Here is a 16,447-nt window from a genome sequence, read left to right as displayed (position 1 = left end):
CCTGGAGGGTCCTAACAGGTTCTAAAGGGTCCTGAAGGGTCCTAAAGGGCCCTGAAGGGTCCTGAAGGGTTCTAATGGGTCCTGAAGGGTCCTAAAGGGTTCTAATGAGTCCTGAAGGGTCCTCTGGCCAGAGGGTCCTCTCGGCACGGTGGACCAGCACCCCGAGTGAGCAGGACCTACCTGGAGGTCTGTCTTCATCAGGGAGGCTCCTGCCTCCACCAGGTAGTGGCAGATGGTCCTGTGACACAGGGATGCAGCCAGGTGGAGCACCGTCTCCCCCCTGGTGGCCAGAGAGAGTGTCTTCAGTCCCATGTGGTCCACCTGGTCCACCTGGTCCACAGACTGAAGGTTCTACTTACTGCAGCGTCTCGCTGACGTCCAGCAGGTCGGCCGGAGCTGGAGAACAGAGGATGAGGTCATGAGAGACGTCCAGCCAGACCGCCGCTGCTGCGTGTCACGGAACACGGCAGAGACCTCGAGGCCCCTAGACCTCAAGGCCCCTAGGCCATCCTCTGACATCATGTCTGTTCCTAGCTCAGTTACACGTCCAAATGTTCAACGAGATGAACTCAAGAGAAGAGATCCTCAGAGCTCGAGGGAGGTGCTCTATATCTTACATAGATCATAGTTGTTACCCCTCTATATATTACATATATCTGAGTTATTACCCCTCTATATCTTTACATAGATCATAGTTGTTACCCCACTATATCTTTACATAGATCATAGTTGTTACCCCTCTATATATTACATAGATCATAGTTATTACCCCTCTATACCTTACATAGATCATCCTTGTTATCCCTCTATATCTTTACATAGATCATCCTTGTTACCTCTCTATATCTTTACATAGATCATCCTTGTTACCCCCTATATCTTTACATAGATCGTCCTTGTTACCCCTCTATATCTTTACATAGATCGTCCTTGTTACCCCTCTATATATTACATTGATCATAGTTCTTACCCCTCTATATCTTTACATAGATCATCCTTGTTACCCCTCTATATCTTTACATCGATCATCCTTGTTACCCCTCTATATATTACATAGATCATAGTTCTTACCCCTCTATATCTTTACATAGATACCCCTCTATATCTTTACATAGATCATCCTTGTTACCCCTCTATATCTTACATAGATCATCCTTGTTACCCCTCTATATCTTATAGATCATCCTTGTTACCCCTCTATATATTACATATATCTTAGTTCTTATCCCTCTATATATTACATATATCTTAGTTCTTACCCCTCTATATATTACATAGATCTTAGTTCTTACCCCTCTATATCTTTACATAGATCATCCTTGTTACCCCTCTATATCTTTACATAGATCATCCTTGTTACCCCTCTATATCTTACATAGATCATCCTTGTTACCCCTCTATATCTTACATAGATCATCCTTGTTACCCCTCTATATCTTTACATTGATCATCCTTGTTACCCCTCTATATATTACATAGATCATAGTTCTTACCCCTCTATATCTTTACATAGATCATCCTTGTTACCCCTCTATATCTTTACATAGTTCTTACCCCTCTATATCTTTACATAGATCATCCTTGTTATCCCTCTATATCTTTACATAGTTCTTATCCCTCTATATCTTTACATAGATCATCCTTGTTACCCCTCTATATCTTTACATAGATCATCCGTGTTACCCCTCTATATCTTACATAGATCATCCTTGTTACCCCTCTATATCTTGCACAGATCATCCTTGTTACCCCTCTATATCTTTACATAGATCATGCTTGTTACCCTCTATATCTTTACATAGATCATCCTTGTTACCCTCTATATCTTACATAGATCATCCTTGTTACCCTCTATATCTTACATAGATCATCCTTGTTACCCTCTATATCTTGCACAGATCATCCTTGTTACCCCTCTATATCTTACATAGATCATCCTTGTTAGCCCTCTATATCTTGCACAGATCATCCTTGTTACCCCTCTATATCTTGCAGATCATCCTTGTTACCCCTCTATATCTTACAGATCATCCTTGTTACCCCTCTATATCTTACATAGATCATCCTTGTTATCCCTCTATATCTTACATAGATCATCCTTGTTACTCCTCTATATCTTGCACAGATCATCCTTGTTACCCCTCTATATCTTACATAGATCATCCTTGTTACCCCTCTATATCTTACATAGATCATCCTTGTTACCCCTCTATATCTTGCACAGATCATCCTTGTTACCCCTCTATATATTACATATATCTTAGTTCTTACCCCTCTATATATTACATATATCTTAGTTCTTACCCCTCTATATATTACATAGATCATAGTTGTTACCACTCTATATCTTTACATGTATCTTAGTTCTTACCCCTCTATATCTTTACATAGATCATCCTTGTTACTCCTCTATATCTTACATAGATCATCCTTGTTACCCCTCTATATCTTACATAGATCATCCTTGTTACCCCTCTATATCTTTACATAGATCATCCTTGTTGCCCCTCTATATCTTTACATTGATCATCCTTGTTACCCCTCTATATATTACATAGATCATAGTTCTTACCCCTCTATATCTTTACATAGATCATCCTTGTTACCCCTCTATATCTTTACATAGTTCTTACCCCTCTATATCTTTACATAGATCATCCTTGTTATCCCTCTATATCTTTACATAGTTCTTATCCCTCTATATCTTTACATAGATCATCCTTGTTACCCCTCTATATATTTACATAGTTCTTACCCCTCTATATCTTTACATAGATCATCCGTGTTACCCCTCTATATCTTACATAGATCATCCTTGTTACCCCTCTATATATTACATATATCTTAGTTCTTACCCCTCTATATATTACATATATCTTAGTTCTTACCCCTCTATATATTACATAGATCATAGTTGTTACCCCTCTATATCTTTACATACATCTTAGTTCTTACCCCTCTATATCTTTACATAGATCATCTTTGTTATCCCTCTATATCTTTACATAGATCATCCTTGTTACCCCTCTATATCTTTACATAGATCATAGTTGTTACCCCTCTATATCTTTACATAGATCATCCTTGTTACCCCTCTATATCTTTACATAGATCATCCTTGTTACCCCTCTATATCTTACATAGATCATCCTTGTTACCCCTCTATATCTTACATAGATCATCCTTGTTACCCCTCTATATCTTACATAGATCATCCTTGTTAACACTCTATATCTTGCACAGATCATCCTTGTTACCCCTCTATATCTTACATAGATCATCCTTGTTAGCCCTCTATATCTTGCACAGATCATCCTTGTTACCCCTCTATATCTTGCACAGATCATCCTTGTTACCCCTCTATATCTTTACATAGATCATCCTTGTTACCCCTCTATATCTTTACATAGATCATCCTTGTTACCCCTCTATATCTTACATAGATCATTCTTGTTACCCCTCTATATCTTACATAGATCATCCTTGTTACCCCTCTATATCTTGCACAGATCATCCTTGTTACCCCTCTATATCTTACATAGATCATCCTTGTTAGCCCTCTATATCTTGCACAGATCATCCTTGTTACCCCTCTATATCTTGCACAGATCATCCTTGTTACCCCTCTATATCTTACATAGATCATCCTTGTTACCCCTCTATATCTTACATAGATCATCCTTGTTACCCCTCTATATCTTACATAGATCATCCTTGTTACCCCTCTATATCTTTACATTGATCATCCTTGTTACCCCTCTATATATTACATAGATCATAGTTCTTACCCCTCTATATCTTTACATAGATCATCCTTGTTACCCCTCTATATCTTTACATAGTTCTTACCCCTCTATATCTTTACATAGATCATCCTTGTTATCCCTCTATATCTTTACATAGTTCTTATCCCTCTATATCTTTACATAGATCATCCTTGTTACCCCTCTATATCTTTACATAGATCATCCGTGTTACCCCTCTATATCTTACATAGATCATCCTTGTTACCCCTCTATATCTTGCACAGATCATCCTTGTTACCCCTCTATATCTTTACATAGATCATCCTTGTTACCCCTCTATATCTTTACATAGATCATCCTTGTTACCCCTCTATATCTTACATAGATCATCCTTGTTACCCCTCTATATCTTACATAGATCATCCTTGTTACCCCTCTATATCTTGCACAGATCATCCTTGTTACCCCTCTATATCTTACATAGATCATCCTTGTTAGCCCTCTATATCTTGCACAGATCATCCTTGTTACCCCTCTATATCTTGCAGATCATCCTTGTTACCCCTCTATATCTTACAGATCATCCTTGTTACCCCTCTATATCTTACATAGATCATCCTTGTTATCCCTCTATATCTTACATAGATCATCCTTGTTACTCCTCTATATCTTGCACAGATCATCCTTGTTACCCCTCTATATCTTACATAGATCATCCTTGTTACCCCTCTATATCTTACATAGATCATCCTTGTTACCCCTCTATATCTTGCACAGATCATCCTTGTTACCCCTCTATATATTACATATATCTTAGTTCTTACCCCTCTATATATTACATATATCTTAGTTCTTACCCCTCTATATATTACATAGATCATAGTTGTTACCACTCTATATCTTTACATGTATCTTAGTTCTTACCCCTCTATATCTTTACATAGATCATCCTTGTTACCCCTCTATATCTAACATAGATCATCCTTGTTACCCCTCTATATCTTACATAGATCATCCTTGTTACCCCTCTATATCTTTACATAGATCATCCTTGTTGCCCCTCTATATCTTTACATTGATCATCCTTGTTACCCCTCTATATATTACATAGATCATAGTTCTTACCCCTCTATATCTTTACATAGATCATCCTTGTTACCCCTCTATATCTTTACATAGTTCTTACCCCTCTATATCTTTACATAGATCATCCTTGTTATCCCTCTATATCTTTACATAGTTCTTATCCCTCTATATCTTTACATAGATCATCCTTGTTACCCCTCTATATCTTTACATAGTTCTTACCCCTCTATATCTTTACATAGATCATCCGTGTTACCCCTCTATATCTTACATAGATCATCCTTGTTACCCCTCTATATATTACATATATCTTAGTTCTTACCCCTCTATATATTACATATATCTTAGTTCTTACCCCTCTATATATTACATAGATCATAGTTGTTACCCCTCTATATCTTTACATACATCTTAGTTATTACCCCTCTATATCTTTACATAGATCATCTTTGTTACCCCTCTATATCTTTACATAGATCATCCTTGTTACCCCTCTATATCTTTACATAGATCATAGTTGTTACCCCTCTATATCTTTACATAGATCATCCTTGTTACCCCTCTATATCTTTACATAGATCATCCTTGTTACCCCTCTATATCTTACATAGATCATCCTTGTTACCCCTCTATATCTTACATAGATCATCCTTGTTACCCCTCTATATCTTACATAGATCATCCTTGTTAACACTCTATATCTTGCACAGATCATCCTTGTTACCCCTCTATATCTTACATAGATCATCCTTGTTAGCCCTCTATATCTTGCACAGATCATCCTTGTTACCCCTCTATATCTTGCACAGATCATCCTTGTTACCCCTCTATATCTTTACATAGATCATCCTTGTTACCCCTCTATATCTTTACATAGATCATCCTTGTTACCCCTCTATATCTTACATAGATCATTCTTGTTACCCCTCTATATCTTACATAGATCATCCTTGTTACCCCTCTATATCTTGCACAGATCATCCTTGTTACCCCTCTATATCTTACATAGATCATCCTTGTTAGCCCTCTATATCTTGCACAGATCATCCTTGTTACCCCTCTATATCTTGCACAGATCATCCTTGTTACCCCTCTATATCTTACATAGATCATCCTTGTTACCCTCTATATCTTATAGATCATCCTTGTTACCCCTCTATATCTTGCACAGATCATCCTTGTTACCCCTCTATATCTTGCACAGATCATCCTTGTTACCCCTCTATATCTTACATAGATCATCCTTGTTAGCCCTCTATATCTTGCACAGATCATCCTTGTTACCCCTCTATATCTTACATAGATCATCCTTGTTACCCCTCTATATCTTTACATAGATCATCCTTGTTACCCCTCTATATCTTACATAGATCATCCTTGTTACCCCTCTATATCTGTGTTGGATGCTAATGATCTGAATTCTGCCGTGACTTTAAATGACAAAGTGAACGTGACCAGCTGCTCCAGCGTGGCGTGCAGACGGCGGAGCAGCGTTACCCAGCGTTACTAACCCTAACCCTTACCGTTGTCCAGGAGGTAGCGGACCATCTCTTTGCTCCCCGCGGCGACGGCGTGGTGCAGCAGGCTGCAGCCCGAGGGGTCCAGCGCTGTGAGGGGCGCCCCCTGCTGGTGCAGCTGCTGCAGCTGTTGGTGAAAGAGGCTTTAAATGAGCTACTACCCACAATGCATAGCATGCACTTTGGAAGCGTCCCGATACATTGGCTGTGTCTACTACCGCGCACTTGAGCACTTGGAGCTGACTTTCAGTGTTCGAAGTGCGCCACTGAAAAAACCAGCAGAATTCAGTGCACTGAAAGTACCCGGATGGTGCTCTGCAAACGGGCAAAAAATGTAAAACGATGGACACTACTCGCACTAAGCGGCCGCCATCTTGGCGACGTAGCGGAAGAGGAGGAGCCCTTTCGCCAGCTTTTCATTTTATTTCTAAAACAATGGCGGACAGCACAAGCGGTAGACCACGAAGCTACAGACCGTAAATGTAAGTATCAGCGGTAGTTACACATTGTACTGGTAATACAATGTACGACTAACATGCCATTCTCAGATTAGTGAGCATACCTAGGTAGCATGAGATGCCATTGGATCTGCATGGCAGTTATGATAAGCTAGCTGGGTAATCCACCACCCGGCCAGTCCGACGAAGGTGCACTTTTATCGGACACTTTCCGCTTGACGAGCGGGGGCAGGTCGGCTCCAGGCGCTTGCTCCAGCGGCAAGTCCGACGACAGATAGCTATGTCAGTCATCGGACAGTGTTAAACAACGGCTGTTCTGTTCAACAATCGAAATAGCAATTTTAATAATGGATTAACAATGGATATGCTCAGTTTAATAACGGGTTAACATGACACCATGACGCTTTGCACACGCCGCCCGATAATTAATACCGTTACGATAGCTATCTAAGCTTGTCCTTCTAGAAATAATTGTAGCTTTCAATCATCGTGTGTTGTTTTTTTAATGTCGTGTATGTATTAATTTAAATGTAATCGTGGTCTGGGACAGAGCACTGAATGGCTATCCTCTTTCTGTTTCCTGCCCCAGAGACGTTTCCTGGAGGTGCTGGTGCTGGTCCTCTGCTGCCCTCCCGACATCTGGCTCCAATGACCTCTGGCACCTCACATCCACCTCCAGGGCCTTGAAGAAGATGGACCGCCATCGCCTCTTCAGTATCCCGAAGGACCTCTCCACAACACACCTTTGACAGGCAGCAGTTGTAGCTTGGAGGTGGACAGGCTGCCTGAAGGGGGTCATGAGGCAGATGGGTTGGGACAGGCAGGGTAGCCACCATCCCCAAGGATACAGTGTCCTGGTGGAGGGGATGACTGCTCATAGAAGATGGGGCTGTTATTCAGGACCCTGGCATCATGCACTGAGCCCGGGGCCTGTCGAAGGCCCTGGCCACCACCCGATAGGAGGTGGCGCTGGCAAGCCAAAAAATAAAAACTAGACAGGAGATCTCGGGGCCCCAACCGTGGTCAGTCAGTGCCCAGCACAGCCATGAGGGCGTTGAATGACTCGGGTGAGCCTGAAGTCCACCCTCATGTCACTGTGGCCATCACAATACAACGCCAGCAGTGGCATTGCAGCATTGATACGGCAGCGCCGCCTGGGACTGGGTGGCTGCTGTAGAGTGTGGGAGGGAGGAAGATTATATTAATATGTAAGTCATTTTATCAATAAAATGTTGTCATTGAGGTTTTGTAGTCTTTTATTGCGTTTTCTGATTTATATTAGAATTGATGCATGTGTAGCGACCCTGTGATTGGCGGAGTAGAGGAGGTGGGGTTAACCTGTTGGGAAACGGAAGTTAAGGGGTTGACGGAGAACTGTGGTTGTTGACGTTTGGAGCTGGAGCTGAGAGGAACACGCTGTCTGTGTTGGAGGATGCCCCAAATAAAGAAGGAGTAATAACGCCGTCCGTCTCCGTGTCATCAGTCCATAACGTCTGAGACGTTACATTGGTGTCAAGTGATTTCGGACTAACAAGATTGATAAATCCGGTGGAGAGCTAACCTAGCGTGGAGAGAGCTAGCGGTAGCCGACTGTTTGGCATGGATCGTGTCGGCGGGACGAAGGTAAAGAGAAGATAGAGACATGGAGGAGGAGGGAGCTATGGATGGTCAGAGGACATCGCCAGAGAGTTCACGGAGCTACAAGGAGGCGAGGCATCGCCTGAGAGAGTCTGCAGCGAAGATGGCCAGAGACGCGGGTTTGAGTCCCGCAGCAACTTTTCGCGCCGTTTCTCCGCGGAATGTAGCGATACCGGAAGAGGTTGCGCCAACACTCAGTTGCAACGCCGACGGTAAAACGCAACTCGTAAGGCGGCCTGGGAAGCCTTCCTTGCCCAATTTGAACTTCTATCACATGCTGGGCGATGGTCCACGGAGACTAAAGCACTGCAGCTGGCGTTGTGTCTCACGGACGATGCGCTGTCCTGCCTCCTACTGCTGAGCCCGGAGGACAGGCGGAGTTATCAAGCGCTGGTGGGGCCCTGCAGAGGCGGTTTGGACAATGTTTACAGCCGGAGCTCCTGCGTAATGAGCTAAATAACCGCTGCAGAAAACCTGGGGAGCCGCTGCGGTGTTAGCCAATGACATTGAATGCTTATCACGGAGGGCCTATGTACACATGCCCCGGGTACAAAGCGAGCTGGCACGGGACCAGTTCATCAGAGCAATCTCCCCACTGAGTTGCGGGTCCAAGTGCAACCACAACACCCACAGTCGTTGCAGTCGGCCTTGGAGATGGCCGTGGAGAGAGAATGTGTGGGTGTAGCGGCTGAACGCGGTCAAAGAGAGGGTCCACCTGCCGTCACGGTCTGCAATGCCGAGTCACTCAGAGGAGAGAGACCGGCATGGGTGACTGAACTGATTAGAGCTGTGTCTCTACAACCAGCACACCGACCACGCCCGGCCCCAGGCTCTGCTGGGGTGCGGTCAGCCAGGCACTTAGCCAGGAGTGCCCCAAGTCAAGCGGGTCTCAGGGAAACGGTTCAGGGCTCGCATAGAGGAGGATATGCGGACCCGACCCCAACTCCAAACCCCATCCTCAAGTCTCGACAGCAGGAGCCCAACAGTACACCGGGGCACCAGACTCCACGACCCCCAGAAGCAGACGACGACTCAGAACTGGAGCCTGTTGTGGCAGTGGGACGTACTGGTAAGGGAGACTCGTGCTATGTCCCCATCACTGTGGAAGGAGTGCCCTGCTTGGCGCTATTGGACACAGGGTCAACGGTAACCCTGGTTAGACCAGACATGGTCCCAAGCTGGATTCGTTTCAACGACACCACTGTTCGACTGCGCACTGTCACCGGAGAGCTGGCACCCATGAAAGGCAGAGGTCGTACGAGCGAACCACAACAACAACAGTGGAGCCGCTACTACGGGGGGACGACGAAAACATCGAGGGAAACGGAGCGGGATTCGGAACAGACAGAGTTCAAGCCCACCGTCCACCTCTGCCCAGCATCCTTCTTGCTAACGTCCAGTCTCTGGAAAATAAGATGGATGATGTTAGGGCAAGGATCAGATTCCAACGGGACATGAGGGACTGTAACATCTTTTGTCTGACGGAAACATGGCTGACCCCGCTGGTGCCGGATCGAGTCATATGCCCAACCGAGTCCTTCTCTGTTTTCCGTGCAGACAGAACGGAAGAGTCTGGTAAATCTAAGGGTGGAGGTTTGCTTCATGACTAACAACAAGTGGTGCAACCCAAGGACATTAAGACTCTTTCTCGCTCCTGCTCGCGAACCTGGAACATCTGACGATCTCATGCCGTCCATTCTACCTTCCCGGGAGTTCAGCTCGGTCATCACCACAGCCGTCTACATACCACCACAAGCGTAGCACTATCGGACCTACATGATGTGTTATGTCGGCATCAGAACAAGTATCCCGACGCGGCTGTGGTGGTGGCTGGGGACTTTAATAGGCGTTAAAAGTCATGCCGAACTTTCACCAGCACATTACGTGTGCTACCAGAGGAAAGAACGTTGGACCACTGCTATACGCCATTCAAGAGAGGCTACAAGGCTGTCTCTCTCCTCCGTCGCAAATCAGACCATGCCGCCATTTTTCTGCTTCCGGTACCGCAAAAGATCGCTGGAAGCGGTAGTGACGAGGGACGAAGCGGTGGTCTGACCAATCAGAGGCTGAGCTACAGGACGCTCTATGTGTCGCTACCTGGGACATGATCCCATCCACTTCCAGTGACGTGAGCGAGTTTGAAGTAGCAATGAGCCTCATAGCAACGCTTAGCGGACACCATCGTCCCCACGGTAAAAGTTAGGGTCTTTCCTAACCAAAAGCCGTGGGTTGATAGATCCATCCGTGAAGCTGTGAACGCCCGTACTGCTGCCTATAACTCCGGTCTTGTATCCGGCAACATGGACGAGTACAAGGCAGCGGTCTATGGACTGAGGAGGGCAGTGAAGAAGGCCAAGAGGAGGTACCGAGACAGAGTGGAATCACAGATGGAGCAGCGCGACACCAGGCGCCTATGGCAGGGGCTACGGACTATCACAGACTACCAGAGCAGACCCCGCGCTATGGTGAGTGCCGACGCATCCCTAGCGGACGACCTGAACTCATTTTATGCACGGTTTGAGGCTAGCAACAACAGCGCTAGCTCGACTAACAACAACACCGTTAAGCGTAGCCGAGGTGAGTTCTACCGCTGGGGATGAACACACTCTCTGTGACCGAGCACAGTGTGAGGAGGGCTCTGTTGAGGTGAACACCAGGAAAGCTGCAGGTCCAGATGGCATATCTGGGCGAGTACTGAAGACCTGTGCTAACCAGCTAGCTCCAGTGTTCACCACAATATTCAACCTCTCCTGGCTGAGTCCGTGGTCCCCGCCTGCTTCAAGAGATCCACTATTGTCCCTGTGCCCAAGAATGCTTCTCCAGCATGTATGAATGACTACCGACCGGTGGCCCTCACCTCGGTGGTCATGAAATGCTGAGAGGCTGATAAAGGACTACATCTGCGCCTTCCTCCTTCCTCCATGGACCCGCTGCAGTTTGCTTATCGCCCAAACAGATCCACGGATGATGCTGTCTCCCAGGTACTGCACACCACACTCTCTCATCTGGACAGCCAGAGGGGGCTATGTGAGACTGCTGTTCATTGATTATAGTTCAGCTTTCAACACCATAGTCCCTCCAGACTGGCCGGCAAGCTGATTGAGCTGGGACTGAACACCCCTGTGTGCTTGGATCCTGGACTTCCTGACCGCCAGGCCACAGGTGGTCAGGGTGGGCAGGCACACCTCCAAACCCCTCACCCTGTACACAGGATCCACCCAGGGTTGCGTCCTCAGCCCCCTACTGTACTCCCTGTACACACATGACTGTGTGGCCAGGTTCAGCTCCAACACCATCATCAAGTTTGCGGATGACACAGTGGTGGTGGGCCTGATCTCCGACAACGGAGAAGGCCTACCTGGAGGAAGTTGCTGATCTGTCACTCTGGTGCCAGGACAACAGCCTCATCATGAATGTCACCAAAACTAAGGAGCTGATTGTGGACTTTAGGAGGTACAACAACAGAGGACGTACTCACCACTGGGGATTAACGGGACTACTGTGGAGAGGTGAGCGGTATAAATACCTGGGAGTCCACATCACCGAGGATCTGACATGGTCAACACAGACACTCTGGTGAGAAAGGCAAGGCAGCGCCTCTACCACCTCAGGCAGCTGAGGAAATTTAAAGTTTCCCAGAGGATCCTTCAGTCCTTCTACTCTGGAGCTGTAGAGAGGCGTCCTGACAGGAAGCATCACAGCCTGGTTTGGCAACTGCTCCGCTCAGGACAGGAAGGCTCTGCAGAGAGTAGTGCGTTCGCTGAACGCACTATTGAAACTCCCCACCCTGCAGGACTTGTACACCAGGAGGTGCAGAACCAGAGCCGGCAGGATCATGAAGGATCCTCACCACCCCAACAACAGACTGTTTCAGCTGCTGCGGTCAGGCAGGCGCCTCCGTAGTCACACTGCAAGAACAGAGAGACTGAGACGGAGTTTCTTTCCTCAGGCCATCAGGACTGTGAACTCCGACCTCACCAGGACCCCCACATAGACCCACACAACTGCCCCTCTTAGGCACACACACACACACACACACACTTACTGTAAATATTGTGTTGTTTTTTATTGTAAATAGTGTGTACTTGTTGCCCTTGCACATTCCTGCTGAGCATTGCCACTTTCATTTCACTGCACACCCTGTGTGTGTATGTGACAAATAAAACATCTTGAATCTTGAATCTTGAATCTACTGACCATATCGGTGGGGGGAGTGACGGTCTGTCATCAGGTGTGGATAGCGGCCGTACAGGACCCATGTATTTTGGGTGTGGACATTTTGAGGGCCACAGGCTGCCAGTTAGACCTGCAACGATGCACAGTGAGTTTCCAAGGAGGGCCTGCTATCGCGATGATCCCCAGTCTCACCCCCGCACTGCCTCCCTCCGGACCTCCCGCACCATCAGAGAGTACCGTAGAGACTGTAGACAGCAACCCAGGCCCCCTCACTGTCTCCCCTGGGCAACCTCGCGCTTCATCTGACCACACGATGAGCTTCACAACTACACGCCCCGTCCGGGTTGGTCCAGGTGGAGGTGGATGGGACGTTGATTGCGGTGAGGAGGTGTGGAGCAAGAACTGTGGCGACCTACACCTCAGCAGCAGGAGCAGTTGTGGCAGCTTCTGCTAGAGTTCCGAGGCAGTTTCGCAAAGAGTGAAGATGAGGTCGGTCAAACTCATCTAGTGCAGCATGAGATTGACACAGGGACGACGTCCTATCAAGTGCCGCCCACGCCTCCCGCTGGCCCGTCAACAGGCATGTGACGAAGCGGTCGAGAGCATGCTGCAGGCGGGTGTCATCGAGCCTTCCGACAGCCCCTGGGCAGCAGCCGTTGTCATGGTTCCAAAAAAAGATACGTGGCTGGCGACTCTGCGCTGACTACAGGCCTGTAAATGGGGTAACCAGGAAAGATTCATACCCACTGCCCCGCATTGATGAGTCTTTGGACCTGGTCTCTGGGTCCTCCTGGTTCTCTTCTTTGGACCTCCGCAGTGGATACTACCAGGTGCCTCTCGCCCCGGAGGCCCGGCCAAAGACTGCGTTTTGCACCGGACGGGGACTGTGGCAGTTCAAGGTCCTCAGTTTTGGACTATGTAACGCTCCTGCCACCTTCGTCAGGTTGATGGACAAGGTATTGGAAGGAATTCCACGTCAACAGTGCCTGGTTTACCTGGACGACATCCTGGTTCACGGTAACTCGTTCGAGCTAGCCCTGGCGTCATTGCGGTTGGTGCTGGAAAAAATCAGAGCGGCAGGCCTAAAGCTACACCCAGAAAAGTGCCACTTCATGCAGAGAGAGGTTTCCTTCTTGGGACATCGGATAGGTGGGGAGGGCATTGGCACAATGCAGGAGAAGGTGCAGGCAGTCGCCGACTGGCCCACCCCCACCAACCAAAACAGTTGAAGAGTTTTTGGGCCTGGCCTCGTACTACAGGAGGTTTGTACGAGGGTTTGCGTGTACTGCTGCGCCCTGTTTCAATTGTTGCAGAAGGACAGCAACTTTGCCTGCCTGACAGAGCAGTGCCAGCCAAACGGCGTTCAGCAGGCTTCGGCAAGCCCTGATTGAGGCGCGGTGCTAGCTAACCGACCCTAGAGCCTACCTTTCACGCTGGACACGGACGCTAGTGGATCAGGCGTCGGGGAGTACTTTCTCAGGCAAGACCGAAGGAGAGAGGTGGTGGGGTACTTCAGCCGGGCGTTCAGCAAGGCTGAGCGGCGCTACTGCGTTACCCGCAGAGAGCTCTTGGCAGTGGTGTTGTCAATCAGGCACTTCAAGTACTATCTGTGTGGCCAGACATTCACTGTGAGGACGGACCACTCTGCTCTGCAGTGGCTCATGACCTTCAAGGAGCCGGAGGGGCAGGTGGCCAGGTGGTTGGAGCAGCTGCAGGCTTTGACTTCATCGTGGAGCACCGGGCTGGGACGCGCCACACCGAATGCGCACGGCCTCCCGAAGGCCATGTGCCGCAGGAGTGCCGCTACTGCGGCGGAGAGAGACTCGTGAGAAGGAACTGCGAAGAGGAAGGAGACTGTGCTGCAGTTCGGTTGGAGGAGTTTGTATGCCGAGAGCTGCAGACGGTGGACTTGGCAGAGTGGAAACAACACCAAGAACAGGATGCAGACCTACAGCCGGCACTACGGTGGTTGGAGGCACAGCGGAGGCCACCGTGGGAAGAGGTGGCGTGTTCTCCAAAGCAACCAAAGGTCTGTGGTCTCAGTTGGTCTCAGGCTGTCAGGCGTGCTGCATCGGGCATGGAAGGAGCCAGCAACGGGAGAGGAAAAGTGGCAGATGGTGGTCCCCAAGGACTTACGGGATGCGGTGCTTGAAGCCATGCATGGAGCTGCAGGTTCTGGACATTTTGGGGTTTCTAAAACTCTGCGGCGTCTCCGGAAGGGCTTCTACTGGGGCCAGTGCAGGAGGGACGTGGAAGACTTTTGCCGCCGTTGTGACCCCTGTATGGCACGGAAAGGTCCCCCAGGTCGCTCTCACGCTCCACTGCAGCAGTTTCCAGTTGGGGCACCGATGGAAAGGGTGGCCGTGGATGTGGTGGGTCCGCTGCCGTGCTCAGATGGAGGAAATCGGTATGTTCTCACCGCCATAGACTACTTCACAAAATGGCCAGAGGCGTATGCTATCCCAGACCAGGAGGCAGAGACGGTCGTAGAAGCCCTGGTTGGAGGCATGTTCAGCCGATTCGGAGTACCGGAGACTATTCACAGTGACCAAGGGAGGAACTTTGAGTCGCGGGTGTTTGCTGCCATGTGCGAACGATTGGGCATGCACAAGACACGCACCTCCCCTGCGTCCTCAGAGTGACGGGTTGGTGGAAAGATTCCATCGCACCATGGGCCAGCAGCTTGCCATCCTCACTTCGCAACACCAGCGCGATTGGGACAAGCATTTGCCTTTGGTGCTCATGGCATGTCGCTCTGCAGTTCAAGAGACCTCATCCTGTACACCTGCTCATGCTGGGGAGAACTCCGACCCCAGCAGAATTGGCTTTGACGCCCCTGATTCCCCAGGCCCCCAGGGCCTGAGTACGCCAGGAGACTGCAGGACCGCCTTGAGTGGCCCATGCTTTTGCTCGAAAACAGCAACTGAGTGCAGGTGTGAGACAAAACGCAACTTCTGACGTGAGAGAAAAAGGCAGGCACTTTCAGGCTGGAGAACTGGTTTGGGTCTACAACCCCGGCAAGAAAGGGCGGTGCCCAAAACTCGACAGTCAATGGGTGGTCCATGCAGAGTGTTGGAGGGTGGGAGAGGTCGTTTACAGGCTACAGCTACCTCCTAAGGGAAGGAGAGTGGTGCTTCATAGGGACCGACTCGCCCGTACAGAGGGGTTGCCGCCAATGGCATCAGTGGCACGGGAACCCCTCCTCAGCCTCCCCTCCCTGCTCACTCCCTGGCCAGCTCTCCGGGTATGACGGCCCCCTCCGACCCCACTGGTCCAGTCGACACAGCCACAAGCGGCTCAGCCGAAGACAGAGAAGGCCCGGGCCGGTTCAGAGACTTTGTGGTTTCTTAGGGGAGGAGAAATAAGTTAAAGTGAGACCGTAGGTTCCAGAAAGGGCAAGAATGCGCCCTGGTCTCACTGGAAGTGATGGTAGTCCACCCTGATCTTCTTTAAAGAAAAGGAAGAAAAAAAAGGAAAAGTTCTTATTGTTTTCCCATTATTTTGGAGATGTATTGTTACTAATGTTGTTCCTGCTGTTGCTTATGTTGTTCCTCCTGTTACTAATGTTCCTGCTGTTGCTTATGTTGTTCCTCCTGTTACTAATGTTGTTCCTGCTGTTGTCAATGGTGTTCCTTGGGGGCAAGGAACTTTGTAAGGGGAGGGTAATGTAGCGACCCTGTGATTGGCGGAGTAGAGGGGAGGCGGGGTTAACCTGTTGGGAAACGGGAAGTTAAGGGGTTGACGGAGAACTGTGGTTGTTGACGTTTGGAGCTGCGGAGCTGAGAGGAACACGCTGTCTGTGTTGGAGGATGCCCCAAATAAAGAA

General features: G+C 48.2%; 1 protein-coding gene and 1 long non-coding RNA gene across 2 annotated transcripts in view; one reads left to right on the top strand and one right to left on the bottom strand.

Annotated features, from left to right (window-relative positions):
- The window catches only part of LOC130204220 (diacylglycerol kinase zeta-like), a 103,431-nt gene that overhangs the window by 2,449 nt on the left and 84,535 nt on the right, over positions 1–16,447 (bottom strand). Inside the window, exons 30-32 of the mRNA XM_056430765.1 lie at positions 6,356–6,476; positions 360–396; positions 181–280 (exon numbers count right to left, since the gene is read on the bottom strand). Coding sequence (XP_056286740.1) covers positions 181–280; positions 360–396; positions 6,356–6,476 — 258 coding nt within the window. The remainder of the gene's footprint in view (positions 1–180; positions 281–359; positions 397–6,355; positions 6,477–16,447) is intronic.
- Positions 6,558–8,049, top strand: LOC130204635 (uncharacterized). The gene is made up of 2 exons (XR_008833734.1): positions 6,558–6,831; positions 7,397–8,049. It is a non-coding gene; the product is annotated as an uncharacterized LOC130204635 (long non-coding RNA).

Source organism: Pseudoliparis swirei, chromosome 14 (assembly GCF_029220125.1).
Source record: "Pseudoliparis swirei isolate HS2019 ecotype Mariana Trench chromosome 14, NWPU_hadal_v1, whole genome shotgun sequence".
NCBI classification, from domain to species: Eukaryota; Metazoa; Chordata; class Actinopteri; order Perciformes; family Liparidae; genus Pseudoliparis; species Pseudoliparis swirei.
Note: the sequence above shows the minus strand (reverse complement) of the source record. Positions and strands in the feature narration are given on the sequence as shown.